This window comes from Lutra lutra, chromosome 8 (assembly GCF_902655055.1).
Source record: "Lutra lutra chromosome 8, mLutLut1.2, whole genome shotgun sequence".
In the NCBI taxonomy this organism is placed as follows: Eukaryota; Metazoa; Chordata; class Mammalia; order Carnivora; family Mustelidae; genus Lutra; species Lutra lutra.
The window spans coordinates 113,346,616-113,363,531 of NC_062285.1; the positions used below are offsets into that span (position 1 = coordinate 113,346,616).

At 40.9% G+C, this 16,916-nt stretch overlaps 1 protein-coding gene across 3 annotated transcripts in view; it reads right to left on the reverse strand.

The window, feature by feature from the left end:
- KITLG (KIT ligand) overlaps positions 1-12,908 on the reverse strand; it is an 87,231-nt gene extending 74,323 nt beyond the window's left edge. Inside the window, exon 1 of one of the 3 annotated variants that reach the window (XM_047740253.1) lies at positions 12,367-12,908. In XM_047740253.1, the coding sequence (XP_047596209.1) occupies positions 12,367-12,381 (15 nt within the window). In that variant the 5' untranslated portion in view covers positions 12,382-12,908. The remainder of the gene's footprint in view (positions 1-12,366) is intronic. The other 2 variants (XM_047740250.1, XM_047740251.1) reach the window with 2 other exon arrangements.
- Positions 12,909-16,916: the final 4,008 nt, after the last annotated feature.

The window sequence follows — 16,916 nt, forward strand, 5'->3', positions numbered from 1 at the left end:
TCCTCCCTGATCCAGACCCCTTACTAACCTCAATTTACTGTTACACAATCCTATTTCCCATAATCACCCATAATAATTTCTGCTTTTCAATGGCAACAGATTTTGAAATTATTATAGCCACCACACAAATGGAACACACGGAAACAGTACATAGTCTGATGTATACTGATCTTTTGCTGGTAAAATACACCCGGAAAGATTACAGATACCACCTATCAAACATTGGTTCTGGATCAACCAACTTCCATCTATTATCTCATTTAATCTTTGTACTCTTTCAACTGCATACTATTACCCTTATTACCCCATTATACATATGAGAACATCAAGGCCTAGAGAAAGAATGTTCATAACATGCACACTGTCTCGGTGAATAACAGAACTAGGACTTGGGCTTCCTTCTAACTACAAAGTCTGTGTTCCTTCAGGTGTCTTTGAGGCCAATGAGTCAAGCACTTTTGCACAAACATAATTTTGTGTTTAACAATACAGTAGGAAAATGTGTTAAGACTGGAAATTATTTATTGTAGTGTGATTCTACGAGGACAATCACAAAGCAGGTACACAACATACTGTTTCTAAGTTTAAAAAGTGAGGAAGGGGGAAAACAAGGAAAGGATGGGGGTTGGAGAAAAGAAAAGGGAGGAGAGAGAGGCAGGAAGGAAGGAAAGGTGCTAAGAATTATTATTGTACAAAAAGGAAATTCTGGGTAAGAAAACGTGAAGTCAAGCTGAATAATTTGCCTAAGATCCCCCAGCAAGCTAGAGTCAAAAGCCAGAGGGAGAGCCCTGGAGCTCAGACACACGCATTCTCCCCAGTCTCCTTCAACAAAGGGCTATATTTCTGCTGATGCTGAAAATGACTTCTCCCAGATACGGAAATTAGGAAATCACTCACCAGTTCAGGGAAAGGACTCATGTTCTTTCTGGTTTCAGACCACCTGGTTCATAAAGCAGCTTTACCTTGTATTAGCTTTGTGACCTTGGGCACATGATAGAAAGAAGTAACTCTGCTCCTTGGTAAACTATCTTGTGATTACGATTATGCACATTTAGCTCTTTTTCAATTTTTGTTAAAGTAGGGAATGAAAACAATCAAATTATTCAGGACTAAAGTGAATCTGAAGCCTGACTTGTCTGGATGAATGGCTTCAACTTTCCCTTTCATGCGGACAGTGGAGACCTTGCAATTAGGAAAAGTCACGGATATTGATAAACTTACCATTTGTTTAATGCTCATGATAATAGCAAACATTTTACTTAGTATTTCCAATGTGCCAAGCACTGGACTAAGGGCTTTTTGTGGATTATTTCATTTATGCATAACCACCTTTGAGAAAGGTACTATTGTTCTCCCTGTTTGGCAGATGGGGAAACTGGGGCTAAGGGTAACCAGCTTAGCCAACCAAAGCAGGTCTGCTAACTGATGTCTTTTTTTTTTTTTTTAAGATTTTATTTATTTGTCAGAGAGAGAGAGAGAGTGAGCACAGGCAGACAGAGTAGCAGGCAGAGGCAGAGGGAAAAGCAGGCTCCCCGCTGAGCAAGGAGCCCAATGTGGGACTCCATCCCAGGACACGGGGATCATGACCTGAGCCGAAGGCAGCCACCCAACCAACTGAGCCACCCAGGCATCCCTAACTGATGTCTTTTTGGTTCATCACACTTCTGTTGTCTCCTTCACCTGCTCTCAAATGGTTCCTTCTAGCTAACGCTTTCATTTCCAGTAAAGTATTGTCAAGTTACCCAGTGATACCGCTTATAAAGGTACTCTGACAGGCATTTGTTTAAACAGTCAAAACATCAACATAAAAAATTATTTTTACCATTCATGCACTTGAACTGAACGGACAAGGAATCACAAAGCAAAGGTCACAACTTAAATGGCTGGTAGTTTTAAAAGCCAGACATAAGCATAAGGACATTATTATTAAATAGTTTTCTAATATGATCACAGCCACTTAAAATTGTCTTCAAAAATAGCATGAAAGAGGGTCAGAGCAAACTGATTACAGTAATCCCTGATGCATTATTTTTCCCCCAAGAAGTTTTTTTGAAACACAATTTAGAAATATTTTAAAATCTGCCCTCTGCCAAGAACCATATCGTTTTCTTTGAAAGACACTAAGGATTTGGCTGTAATTCTGAATTCCATAAAGTAAAAGGCATTTTTAGAGCTTCCAAGGGGCCTTCCAATGAGGCATGCATTTTATGGCTAAGGAGACAGGAGTGGAAGAGGCTGGGGACCAAGTCCAGGCTCCCTAACTTGTGGGGGTCTCATTACTCAGCACAACCATTTACACTCCTGGGTGGTGCGGAGGCGGTGCTGGTGGTCAGAAGCACCGGTCCCTCATGGGGAAACTCAGCTTGGTCTGCTCTCAGTCTTGCCCATGTAAAATTAAAGGACATCATCGACACGCACACACAAGTGCAAGCCTTTCAGATAGCATGGCTACGTACATTTATACTGAAAGATGGGTGCATTCTACTGCAATCGTTAGGAGGAATCTAGTCGTTAGAATTAGGCAGGCTTGGTTTGAAAACCAAACTCTTCCACTTACTTGCATCTTTTTCTTTTAATCTTGGGCAATTTTTCTTAATCTCTCTGAATTTTAGTTCCCTTATTTGTGTAAAAAAAATCAATCTCTCTCTCTTAACATTTTCTTTCTCTCTTCTTCTTCTTCTTTTTTTTTTTTTTAACTAGAATCAAATGAGACTTACCTGTGCAGTGTGTGGCACGGTGCCTCATCCGTGCTGAGCAGCCAGATACTAACTTATTAACAGTCGTATTACTTCCTTACTCAATAAGCTATTTTTTCTCTTGGAAAGCAGCTTGTCTTTTGGCCTATTTTGTATAACTGTCTCCTTTCTCAGGAAGAGAAGAAAGGTAAAGGAGATCAAATTGGGGGAAAATTTTGTTGAATTTAGTGAGTGCTTATGAGTGTTAAAAAAGAAAAGTAGATAATATATAAACAAGGCAGTTAAGCCATCAATCTCTAGGGATTACTTTAATTCATTTGTTCAGAATGCAAGTCTTATAGCCAAAGCCAGGTATGGTTAATAATGAAATAATTTTTATAGCATGTGGATTTGCTGTAACACTCCAGGATTATTCTAGCAGAGAATGAAATGATTATCTACTAAGTGGAAGTCACTGTGCTATTAGGCACTATCCTACTTAATCATCACATCAATACTATAATAAGTAGTTATTTCCACACCCATTTGAAAAATCAGGAAAGTAAAGTGCAGAGAGAAATACTTACTACAAGTCATATAGAGCTAGTCAGTGGCAGAACCAATAATTTATTTGATCCAGAACCCAATCCACTGTTTTCTACTTTCTTGCATGGTCTCCCATTTGGGTTAGTAAATGACATTGCATATTCACTGAAAATTAATGCTGTAAATGGTGAGCCAACTAGCCCCTCCAATCACCAACCAAACACATGTTTGTATAATGGACATGTTTTCTATATGGTAGTTAAAATTTGCTTTCTGTTTTAACAACAACAACAAAGGTTCTTAAAAATATATCAGCCCCTAACAACCTGAATCCAGTATCCAGTCATTCCACAACATTCAACATGTATTTACTAAGCATCTAGGATAAGCCACTCTGCTAGGCAACTAGAATCATGAAATTTTTGTTGTCTAAATTAATATCACTGGGAGCTCTTTTAATATCTGAATCACTTTTCTCTTTTGATTCAATGTTCCTATAAACAGAATATGTATCTTTTTTTTTAAGATTTTATTTATTTATTTGACACAGAGAGAAAGAGATTGCAAGTAGTCAGAGAGGCAGTCAGAGAGTGGTGTGGGGGAGAGGAGGGGAAGCAGGCTCCCTGCTGAGCAGAGAGCCCGATGATTCGGGGTTCCATCCCAGGACCCGAAGACCATGACCTGAGCCAAAGGCAGAGGCTTAACCCAATGAGCCACCCAGGCGCCCCAGAATGTGTATCTTTGAGGTACTGAATAAGCCTCATGGATACACTGGGGTTGAGCCAGCTAAATCTCTTTGGTTGCTAGTCTTGGTAATAACCACTTGGAGTTGGCAGAGGAAAGACCTTATCTCAGTTTCCTCATCTGTGAAAAAACAGTACCTACCTCCCAGAAGAAAAGTTCTATGAATTAATCAATCTTGGAACAGTTTTCTACTAAGTGCCATTTTGGCATGATCTTCGCATCAGGGTGATTTGATTTCATAAAACAGTGATGGACGCTATTTAAAACAGCCACACATTTAAATGTCAAACACTGGACACATAACTATAATAAATTTCCTTTCTTTAAGCTGAATCATTTGTGTGTGACATTTCTAAAGAATTAAAATAATGGTCAAATCAGTTTGGGATTTTAAAGTGTATTGAATTGTTTAGGAGTAAAAAGATCCAGGTTTCAAATAGTTGGGGGAAGTCTACTATTTTCTGAATATTGTTAAGACATAATTCTATGGTCATAGAACATCATAAACAAATATGTACTAGAATCTTAAAAATATTTTCCCGGGCAAGAGTTAAAAAATGAAAAATTTTAACAATTAAAAAAAATAACTATTACAATTGATGCAAAAACAAGAATTATAGGAACCCTATTTTGTAGCCCTGTGCTTTTCTACATAGAATTTATTTCATCTAATATTAAAAACACTATGCTAATAACCTGCTTTTCATTTTTTTTTTAAAGATTTTATTTATTTATTTGTCAGAGAGAGAGAGGGAGAGAAAGCAAGCACAGGCAGACAGAATGGCAGGCAGAGGCAGAGGGAGAAGCAGGCTCCCTGATGAGCAAGGAGCCCGATGCGGGACTCGATCCCAGGACGCTGGGATCATGACCTGAGCCGAAGGCAGCTGCTTAACCAACTGAGCCACCCAGGCGTCCCTGCTTTTCATTTTTCATGAATGTTTTCTACCTCCCTTTTATTCCTGCATTTCAGTGCCCATTTTGGACCACCTGGAGGCAGAAAGCACCAACCACTCCCCTCTACTGTGATAATTTATCTTTCTAACAAGCAGTCAAATAACATGTGTTAGTCCATCCTCTACTTAATGGAACACATCAGAAATGCCTGGGCAGGGCCAAATAAATAGAGTAGTTTTCTAAAATCACCAGATCCAAACTAAAGCAATCACAGGAAGTTTTAGTTGACCATCAAAAACCTAAATCCCTAACGTGTTGATGGTTTCAGAAGCATTAAATTGTAGGTTGACACAGAACCATAAATACTGATGTGTAACTGCCAAGGCTTGTTTTGTAATCCTTGGGTTTTCGAGATCACATTAGAAATCATTTCATATGAAACCTCGCCACCCTTCCTCCCTCTGCCCTCATCCGAAGGTCTGCAGTGAATATAAATTTTGATAGCCATCCATATGGACAACACATCCCAGGAAGAAGGCAAGGCATCTCTAACACAACCACTTTCTCTGCAACACTCTTCTTGGAAATCAAGGAATCTGTGTGTTTTCACAACACAGTTGCTTAGGAGGGCATTGAGAAAGGGACCCCAAGGAGATGGTAGAAAACTCAGCACAAGAGAGAACCTCACAGTAAATAGCCACCATTAAGTTGTCATTGCTATAGGTGAGCTGGTTACTACACCATTCAAACACTTGCATTAGAAGAAAGAAACCAATTATAAGAGGTGTTTGCATACTGGAATTTAGTCAAGGCACTTAAATGGAAAGGTCATTGGCTTCAGAGATTTTACATCAAGGTAAAAAAGAGGCAAAAGTTCTCAGCACCCACGGGGCTTTTTGTTCAGAAGATGAACTTTTGCTCCTGAAAAGGGTGACAGAGTGTGTGTGTATACAAGCAAACACAATGGCCCCCTCTGGGCTGTGCTCTTTCCTCCCAAGTCTGCAGGGGGAGGCACATTACACAGTGCAGACGCCCTTTCTGTAAAGGTGACAGAGACTGTGGCTTACTTTTTCAAGTGATCAGGGGCGGTGGGTTTGCACTTTTTCTTGCCTTTTACGCCCTTTCCCATGGGAGCAAGGCATCCTTTGCAAGGTGACTGCTGGGTTTTTGAGCTGCTATCTGTGCACCAGGAACAAAGAAAAGAAACCCTAAGGGCCGCCATGAAGACCACATTCTAATGGGCAGCACTCAAAGCCCCAAGGCAACAGCTACACCTGCAAAGTCAGGGGCTGAATTCCTGCATCCTAGTAGCTGGTCTATAGCTACTGTTACTTGCTTAACTGTCTGCATCCCTGCCTTTTGTTTGTTTTAGTAGGTAGTTCACTTGACTGAGGGCATTTAGAGGAGACGAGCATTGGCATCATTGTCATGATTGTATTTTCTGAGAAATCCCTGGTCCCTTGTTTGGAAGAGAGGTCCACCTGATCTTCTGATATTCCCATGTCAACAAGAAAAGGACGGTCGTGGCTTCTGATCGCTAAGGAAAACCTAGTGCTGGCTACCAGGCTTGCCCCAACCCTGAGCTAACGTCAGCTTTAGAGAGAAGCTAAGGAAAGAAGGCAAGCAAGAGGTGTTCCAGAGACTGTATTAGATCTGCAAAAAGCCAGGGCAAGGAAAGACTCAGCCAAGGGTCACCCACAGGAACTATCTTTTCCCTGAAGCAAAAGGGCTGTTCCCTCTTTCAGCTTCTCTATGTCCAGCTACACACCCTCCTCTTCATGATCTTCTCAGGATTAACTCTAGGGTGCAATTCACAGATAATACTACCACTAGAGACTTGCCTATAACTTGCCCATGACTTGCCCAAGACTTGCCCAAGCCTACTAAGACTCAGTGATGGCCACTGAAGCCAGAGCCGCACATAGGACCCATTCTTCTGATTCTGCCCACTAATACCTCTACTGCATGACCAGATTCTCTCCATTTTCCACTCCCTGCACACAGATGTTGGCGACTGCAAGAGCAGCAAAGAGGAGCAAATACTGGGAAGCATTCATGACCTTTTGTCAGCTTACCTCCTCTAGCTGTCTGACCTTGCCTTAGGATTCTTCCTCCCCTGGAGAATTTAAAGATTAAGAAGAAAGAAAGATCCTCTTCAACTATGGATATGGCTAAAATAGGAATTATAAATAGCATTCTTATTATAGAGAATTATCAAGTAGAAAATAGAATGGCCCTAAGTACAACATCTTATACTTAAATCTCTTTCACTTCTCCCCATTGGCTGGTTCATAATCATAAAACAATGGTTATAATTTGTATTCACACCAAAGCAAGGCTACATTATTCTCGCAAATCAAAGGAAGGAAGCTTAAATGCCATGTGGTTCAAAACTATTTTACTAGTATCTCAGAAATCAAAAACTTTAGAACTGAAAGGCACTTAGAAATCACCTACTCCCACCTTCTTTCTTACTTTACAGTTGAGGAAACCAAGGTTGGAAGAGATTAAAATGCCTTCCCAAAGTCATACAACTTAGTATCTGGGCTAGCAAAAGAACTCCATCCCCTAACATCCAAGTCAATGTGGCAACCTAGAAAAATAGTAAAATGTAGCCAAAAGAGAAAGAGAGCTACATAAAGAACAGTCTTTCTTTAGATGACATACATTGTGATTTTAAAAAAAGAACCATGAGGCCTAATTATAAGAAAATCAGCCACCTCCGCCCAACTCCTTTTTTTTTCTGGACAGAAGGAAATAGGTAGAGATGAAATAATGATAATTTTCTCAAACTCCTAACGCTTGTAAACAGTTTTTAGTATACACATACTTAAGTGAAAAGGCAAAAACATCTTGCTGCATCTATAAATTAGTAAGCTACAGTCAATGGTTTCTATGAGACGAAGTCTATACAAAATAACTCTGGAAACAGTGTAGATTATAAAAGCATCCTGGCCTTCCCTCAATTTGTTTTATAAACTGTTCTGACTACACAGGTGACTAACACCAAAAAAAGAGTCTCTTGCAGCCGCTTGTGATTCATGTACCGGAAAACAAAGATAAAGTATCATTCCTCAGATTCATATCCAAATGCTTTACACCCTAATTTATAAAAGGGAACATTAAGGTAATCAAGGAAAAAAAAAAAACTCACAAACTTGCATAATGAAAAAAAAAAAGTCTTTGCACGTTGCCTGGTAAAGATACCCTGTAGAAACGAATGTGTGGCCTCCCTCAGAAAAGCAAGTAGCCTTTAGTCCACAATAAACAGAATCACACCAGGGCAACTTCACAAGAATGTGGAAATATGGAAGTGAATCAGATATGGTAATAATACTTCCAGTTCCTATCTTTATTTTCAATTCTAAAGCTCTTATTCTGTTTTACCTTTAAAGAAAAACTTTAAAGGATTTAACATGGCTCATGCCACATAGTGCCTTTGTTTTCACATAGTCCTAGTTTGATGTGTGTTAATCACAGTCTATAAACAGATAACAACCTATAATGGGAGGCACTGAATCCATAGATCCAGATTTATAAAAACTTGGTCTCTCTGTTTTGCTGGTTCAGCATCATTTAGATGCAACAGTCAGTTTTTCTCAGGCTTATAAATTGCTGGCAAGGAGATTCTCTTCTCAGGGACAATAAATTCTGATTGTACTATAGCAAGGAACTGTGCTGGGATAAAGACCAATAAAAATTTCTGTTTAATCCTTTACAATCATCGTATGAGAAGAATCTTTATAACTAGTTGATAATCATCATATAGATTATAACCTGGAAATCCTAAGAAGTTTAACCATTTGCCTGAGGGTCATTTGTCTTACCAGTGGTAAAACAGATATCAGAATTTAAGTCTTCAAAAGCAAGAGCCCACGATCTCTCCATAATAGCTTAGGTAGTCCCTTAGACACGGATGGGGAAGGCCCATGCAGTGGGGTTCAATGGACCATGCAAGAAACTTTCCTTCAATATTCTAACTAGCTATTTGGGCAGAGTTTTTTTTTGTTTTTTTTTTTTGTTTTTTTTTTTTTATGTTATTTATGGTGATGGAGGAATTTCAGTCACTTATCATTAAAGGAAAAAATGTGACTCACAATTGCTATCTTCAAATCGGTAGTTAGACATAAATAAAAAAATTTAGCAATTTTAATTTGTTTGGCTCAGGCTCTCAGATTTCCATATGGTTACTTTCCTTGTTTTCTATTAAATGTAATTGACTTAGCACTTGACTTTTAAAGTCTTGGCAGAATGTATCAATTAAAAGTATATAAATTAGAATTATTCAAAGCACGCATTCCAAATTGAGTGACTTTAAGGACAAAATTTAGAAATGCTCTTTTCATAAATGTTAATTTTTTCTAAAACTTGCATCATCACGCAGATGACAAATTTCATAAAGACAAAAGAGGGTATTTTCTTTGGAATAACAAAAACTAACAAGCATTCTATTTGTTTCTTTTCTGAGAACTAATGTGTGCCTAAAATGGCCTTTCACACTGTTTGCAAGATGAATTTTTCCTGTCTTGGTATTTCTAAAACTGACAGCAGTCATGAAAACTCTCACAAACCATCTCAAAACTAAAATATAAGTACAACATTGATAAACATGGCTCCGGGCCCATTAAACTGACAGCTCCTTTCTAACCAGTCTTGCCAAATAAACTGCACAATTGTTATTTAATATACCAGTGTATCAGAGCATTACATTGAAAAAACAATTACACATTGAAATAGATGTTCCTTCTAAGCCATAGCCACAATTCTCTTCTGAAGATGTAAAACCACACAATATGAATAAAATAGAAGCAGAAATCTGAAAAATGCAAAGCACATTCATTTCTGTAGGTTCATGATTCAATTTATTGTTACAATTGCTCCTAAGGACTATTGCCCGTGTAATTCTTTTCCAAATACTGAAGTCCATCACTCAAGCTAAATAAATGACAGAATCATTTATCAAGCCCCAAGTGGTTGTTGATGGAATTTCCACACTTATTTGGCTCGAGTGAAAAGCCAAAATGCCTGTGTGTCCCTGGGATTCTTGGAGAGCTTATAATTCAAGCTAAAATTTATCACTATTATTACTATTATTAAATTCTCATTTTGTATCTTGGGTAGTGGAAATGTACAGAACCAGTTGCCTTATGATAGAATTCTGGTATGGATACCATATTTATAAATGATTACTTAAGCTGTTGAACATTAATAGACATTCCTCCCTGGCAAGGATATCATTAGATGCAGTAGAAAAAAAAAAGACCTTACTTATTAATGTCTAATTTCCTTATGCTATTCTCCATCGACATATAATTGCACAGAAAATTTCTTTCTAACTTCCAGATTAGGAAATTTAACAATATGAAGAAGGATCTAATCCCTCTCCCCTATTTCCATGATTTTATTTATTTCCTACTATTTCCAAGTGTCTTCCTTTGTAGTGGCAAGAATGTGGAATTGCTAGAAGTATCCTTAAAGGAAACCTTGAAGGTCATTAGAGCCCAGGGAATGAATGCCTTCATTCAACAAGGGCACTGCCCTCCTTTGCCTGCAAACCCTTTAACATCAGCAAGATCCCCCAAGGGCTTGCACTTTAACTTGGCTGGAGCAGGTCACATTTCTAAAATACTTAGCGGTCTCAAATGTCCCTGGTCGGCAGCACTGAGTCACTAACGCCACCACGTTTCAGGCTAGATCGACCTCTTTCTAGTTTTCAATGGAATTATTCCATGTAATCCGATTTACACAGCCATTTAATCAAAGCGAGAAAGGAGATTAGAGAGCTCACATTTGTTTTGCAAAGGAAGGGTGCAAGGATCATCAATCCTACTGACTCTCAAAGTGACATGATAGTCCATCGTCTCCCTTTGGAGTGTTGGACATTAACCTGATCTGGCTCCTGTGTTCTTGTTTAAATAAGAAGGTTTGGGCTCCCCCCCCCACCCCTCCTAAACTAGAATATAGCAATTTCTCCACTGGGTCTCACCACTACCATTCATGTGAGGAGATGCTCCTAGAACAAGGAATTGGTCCCTTGCACTTATTATTCCACAAAGCAGAAAGCTTGCACCAGTCAAATAATTACATTAAAACTTTTCTTTCAGTGCCAGTCTCTAACATTTGCATTTCAAGAGCACAGTGCGGTGATCCTGGGTGTGGTGTTCAATGCTTTGCCCGTAAACTAATCCGCTTTCCATAGGAACCCGTGCTCTGCTTCTTGGTCTCCGGCAGCCGCCCTCCAGACAGCACAAAACTCCTTTCCGCCAGGAAAGATCCCTTTCCCGTGCCCTTTCCACACCTGTGCATCGGGCTCCATTCTTCCTCCTTCCTTCTGAATGCGTACATTTCTCAGGCCCACACATCAATTGAAAATAGGATACAAAGCCATTCATTCAGCAAAGCATTTTCAGCACATGGATACCTTCATCTTAAACAGACGATTTGGACGAATTCTCAAGTTTCCTTTTACCCCACCACTTCCACCCCTCGGAATTGCAGTCTCTGATAGATCCTCCTGGGGGGTGAAAGGGCAGCTTTACCCAATTCGCGGCAGACACACAGATAAGTCCCTAAGGGGAGAAGTGGGAGGAGGTTAAGAACTGCAGTGGAGAGGAACTGTGGGTGGGAGTACCGTGGCAGGCCGTTCCAAACTGGAAGCTAGATAGTTGCTTCAAGGGAAAAAAAAAAAAAAAAAAAAAGTCTAATTGTACCCCTGAGCGGTGCTTTACTCACAGTGTTTATGTATAATGCACAATTTAGCCGCACTGGGAATTACCTCAATAACTATCATTAGAGGTGCCTGTTTAAAAAGCAAAACAAACGACAACAACAAACTTTTTTCCTCTCTTCTGTAATGGAAGAAGGTGGGTGCACTCTGGTGGTATTACCCCATCGATGGCTCTCTGGAAACTCACCCAGAGCCGCAAACCTGGCAAATACCGCGCAGGGCCAAGTTTCCGGGGCTGGCGGGCAGGTTCCCCGCCTCGCGGAGCGCCGCTGCTAAGGAGCTCCCGTTGGCTCCGCTGCACCCGAGTCCGCAGGAGACTCGCGCCCACCTACCTAGGCGCTGCACAAAAACCTGGGTTTGAGAGTGAGCGACCGTGGTGCTCTGGGAGCTGTTTTGTAATCTCCCGGGATCCACGGGAAAATATCTCCCGTGCAAAGAAATGCCTTCCCGTGATAACTCTCCTGGCAAAGAGCAGCAGACCCTTCCATTTTAAAGGAACTGCGGTTCCCGACTGACAGCTCCAAACTTAAAGGCTTCGACTCCAAACTTGACACCAGCTCCGTCTCATCGCTCCCACTCCTCTCTGGCTCACTCGACCAGGGCGGCTCCGACTCGCACTCCACGCCCGCCTCCCTCGCACCCTCTTGGCTCGTCCCGCGGGAACAGCCCCACACGCCCCGGCAGCCGGTGCGGAGACAAGCCAGCCTCACCCCCGCCCACCCCGGGCTCCGGGAGCGATTTTCTAGGAGAGCCGGCAAGCTCCCGGTGCGCCCTACTCACTTGTGTCTTCTTCATAAGGAAAGGCAGCGCTGTGATCCAGCCCAGGCAGCGGTGTGGCGACTCCGTTTAGATGTTCTGGAGCTCCAGCATATTGCACGAAAAGCGGCGGCAGATAGTCCACGCATTGGGTAGCCCGAGCGCAGCGCCCTCTCCACGGCCCGTGCTTCCCGCGGCGCTCCTCGTCCAGGCGCAAGGCGGCAAGTGAAGCTCGGCCCGGCGCGCCGCCAGCACTTTTATACCGGTCCCTCCCGCCTGCTCCGGACACGCCTCCTTCCCTTCCGGAGCCCCGGGGAAGCGAGAAGCTGCAGGGGCGCGGGGGGGGCGAGACCCGGGAGGGCGGCCAGAGCGCGGCCAATGCCCCCGAAGTTGAACGAATCAGGCCAAGCGCTTCCTCTCGCCAGGCCGCCGCGGGCGCACACCAGGGGGAAGCCACGAGGGCGCCGAGGGTGAAGCTTAACCTGCAGCCGCAGCTCGCACCGCGCGCCGGCTGCTGCGAGTCCCGGCTCGGCCTCCCCGCTCCGCCAGGATTCACCTGGCACCGCCCGGGGACAGACGCGCGCTAAGGAGAGCTAGGAGCTCCCCCCTTTTACACTGAGGCGGTTCGCGAGAGGAGTTCACTGGGCGCCTACCAAAGAATTCACCCCGCCCCGCCTTGGGGACAGGGGTGGGCTTAATTGGATCTGTACTTAGGCCATTGTCCTACCCCTCTATTTTTTTAAAAAAACAATTTAGTAAATGAATATTTATAATTTTAAAAAAAATTGTTGACTCTGGGTTAAGTATTCTGAGGGAGATGCTATTTTAAGAATGGTTTCCTGCTGCTTCTTTAGAAATTAACATCAAAAGAGAAACTATAGGTTATTAAATATGCAGGTCGATAACAGCAAGTGTTTGAAAGTTGTACCTTTTTGTTAGAGATATTTTGGAAATCAGAAAATGAAAAAACTGGTAGTAGCTAACATCATTATGTGATTAACTTAATTACATACCAGGTGCCAAGCAAAGGACTTTTGGTAGATTCTTTTGTTGAATCTCTCCCTCAAACCTATCATTTTTTTTAAAGATTTTACTTATCAAAACTATCACTTTTATTCCCATCTTATGGATGACAAAACAGAGGCTTAGGTCAATTTTCCCAAACTACAGCTAGTAAATGCTACATCTTAATTTGAATCCAGAGTCTTCTGGCTCTATAGCCTTTAAAAAAATACTTAGAACAAGTATTTTATTGCCTCCGCAAAATTCTTCTATTTTTGTTCTTATAACTGGAGACCATTAAAAAGAACTGTGTTAATTTTTTAAAACAAAATGTTAATCAGACATAACATCAATAATTTTTTTGGAAAAAGAATAACCATGAGATCACAAACTAGGTAAAATTTGAACCTCACTGAATTAGTTTTCTATGGCTGCTGTACCAAATAACCACAAATTTAATGGCTTAGAACAACACAAGTGTATTATCTTACGGTTTGGAGATCAGAAGACCAAGATGGATTTCACTGGGCTAAGTGTTGGCTGTGCTGCATTCCTTATAGAAGCTCTAGGGCAGCATTCCTTGTCTTGCCTGTTTCAGCTTCTAGAAGCTGTCCACATTCTTTGGCTCATGGCCTCCTTCATCTTCAAAGTCAGTAATAGTGAGCTGAGTTCTTCTGGCCTCAAACCATTCTGACTTTCCCTTTTGTCTCCCTCTTTTACTTCTGAGGACCTTGTGGATAATCCAGGAAAATCTTTCTATTTTGAAAAACTGGCTGACGGGGTGCCTGGGTGGCACATCTGGTGGCGCATCTGGATCTCTGCTCGGGAGGTAGCCTGCTTCCCCTCCTCTCTCCTTCTCTCTCTCTCTCTGCCTGTCTCTCTGCCTACTTGTGATCTCTGTCTGTCAAATAAATAAATAAAATCTTAAAAAAAAAAAAACTGGCTGATTAACAATAATAACTGCATCTTAATTCCCCTTTGCCATGTAACAGGACATTTACAGGTTCCAGGGATTAGGATGTTGCCATCTTGGGGGGGGTTGTCATTATTCCAACTACCATTATTCCGTCTACCACATTCACATAATAGCAAACAAATTTGGGGACTTGGTATGTCACTGTGCCCTCCTTCATCAGGTGGTTTGCTCCATGTGGCTGCCCCTCCCAATTAGAAGAATACATCCCTGGGCGCCTGGGTGGCTCAGTGGGTTGAACCCTCTGCCTTCGGCTCAGGTCATGATCTCGGGGTCCTGGGATCGAGCCCCACGTCAGGCTCTCTGCTCAGCAGGGAGCCTGCTTCCCTCTCTCTCTCTGCCTGCCTCTCTGTCTGCCTGTGATCTCTGTCTAATAAATAAATAAAATCTTAAAAAAAAAAAAAAAGAATACATCCCTGTCCATAGTTATGAAAACAAATATTTGAAAAAAAGGACCACAAGAAAAGTGTGTAGTATTAAATGATTGTTTTTACTTTCAATTAGAATCGTGCTGCAAACCACTTTAAGCAGAAGTGGAAAGAAGCCTGAAAACAGAAGCACGTATGACAGTATTGGAAAACCATTTAATTAAAGACTCCTCCCAAGTAATCCCAATTTTAACCAGCCCTTGCGGGTAATTTTGTTATGCCAAAATCTTCCAAATACTTGCTTAGACATTGTGCATAAAGAATCTACACTCCTGAATGTCTTACTATATGCTAATAGAATGGCAATTGAGTATGAGAAAGGTTGTTTCAGATTCTGCAGCAGGCTCTATTACCTTGCCTCAAATTGTGGGTATAGCAGTGTGACATGCATAGCTATAAATGTTCCCAAGATGATTTTAGGTGGTGCACAGATTAATATTTTTGTTTGTTTTATCAAATGATTATGGATTAAAATGTATATATTTTTAAATGTATGCATATAGAATATGTATATATATCACATCAAACAGCTGATTCCAAGTTGTTTCTTAGGAAAAAAAGAAGAGTCAATTTAAAGACAGTTTAATGTATAGTATTAAATAAATAATAACTAGTACTAAGGGAAGGCATATGTGACAAAAATAAGGAAGTTGGTAGAATTACAAAAACAGGCAAACATCAATAACCATATTAATTTTATGAAACTAATAAGAAGGAAGGGCTAATAAATTAGGCCAGGTTTAAAGAAACCAGAAGGTGAACCTCTCAGAAATTCAGGTGATTTCTTTTTATTCAACTAAGTTATTCATCTCAGTATTCAATATATTCACCTTCTACATTGTACTCTCACCCTCCCTTTCTTCCTCCTTCCCTTCTTTGTCCTTCTCTGTTCTGTCTCCTCCTCCCACCTGCACAGCTCAGTGGCTCTAGCTACATTTAAATCATCATTGACTCTCTTATCCATAACCATATCTTCTGTTTCCTTCATATTGATGTACCACAGTTTTGCTGTATAATCATGTTATTTGAAATCAAGTCAAGAGAATAAGAAGCAGATATCTAAGAGATTAAAAAGAGCTTGTATGCAATTCAAAGATTCTCCAGCAAGCTCATGGGGAGGTCAAAAGTGGGTCAGAAAGACTGAGATCTCCCTTAAAGGCAGCACGCCTTTGGAGGAGACACAGACAGGTATCCAGTCCCTTAGCAGAAGGAATCCAGGAGCTACTTAAAAGTGAACAAGTGTCAGAGCTATGCCCTAAGTGGATAGGAGATACAGGGAATGTTTTCTTGCAGAAATAGTAGGCTCCCATTAGGGTTCAGGGAGTTCAACATTTGGAAGAAAAGTCTCTCCATGATAATCTTGTCTTTACTTGCATTCTTTCAATGCTACTTTGTCCATCATGCTCTTTTTGATTAATGGTTGGAAACAGTTTATGTTTTTCAGTTTAACATTTGTTGTTGTTAAGAGACAGGTTTAATTTAGTAAATAAGTCTTGTAAGTCTTGTCTCATTCATTTGAAACATCTCTTGTTCATTCACCATTTTGTGACTGCCCTGTATTAGATAAAGGGGTTTTCAGTACCTTAAAAAACAGACACCCCAGACTGAAACGGTTATGGTCTGACCAGGCCAAACCAGAGAGGTGCCATCCATTCCCACCTTTGGGGGTAATGGAAATGTAGAAGGACAAGAATCACTTTTTGATTATGTAACTTCCTCTGCTGAAAACTCTTTGGTGACTTGTCATTGCTCTTGGGATAAGGAAATAAATATCTTAGCAAAGGCTTCATGGCTTCCAGGGTCTGGCCCCTTGCTGCCTTTCCAAAGTCAGTGCGTTTTGTACGCCCCTGCTCAGACACGGGCCTTCTTTCTGTTCCTCATGATTCCTTTCAATCTCAGAGCTTCTGCATATCTCCTTCCTTTTGCCTCTGCTTACATCACTTTGATCAACCCTTTTCTCTTTGCCTAGTAAATATCTTTTCATCTTTATTCAATTCAATATTCAATCTCAATTCAATATTCTCTATATTCTCTTCCTTAGGCAAGCTTTCTCTAAACTCTGATTCAGTCAACTCCTCTCTTAATATAAACTCAAGTATGCATTCCATCTCTAGTGTAGCACTTACAAAGCTGCTGCAGTTTAATATTTGTCTGGGTGATTATTTGATTAA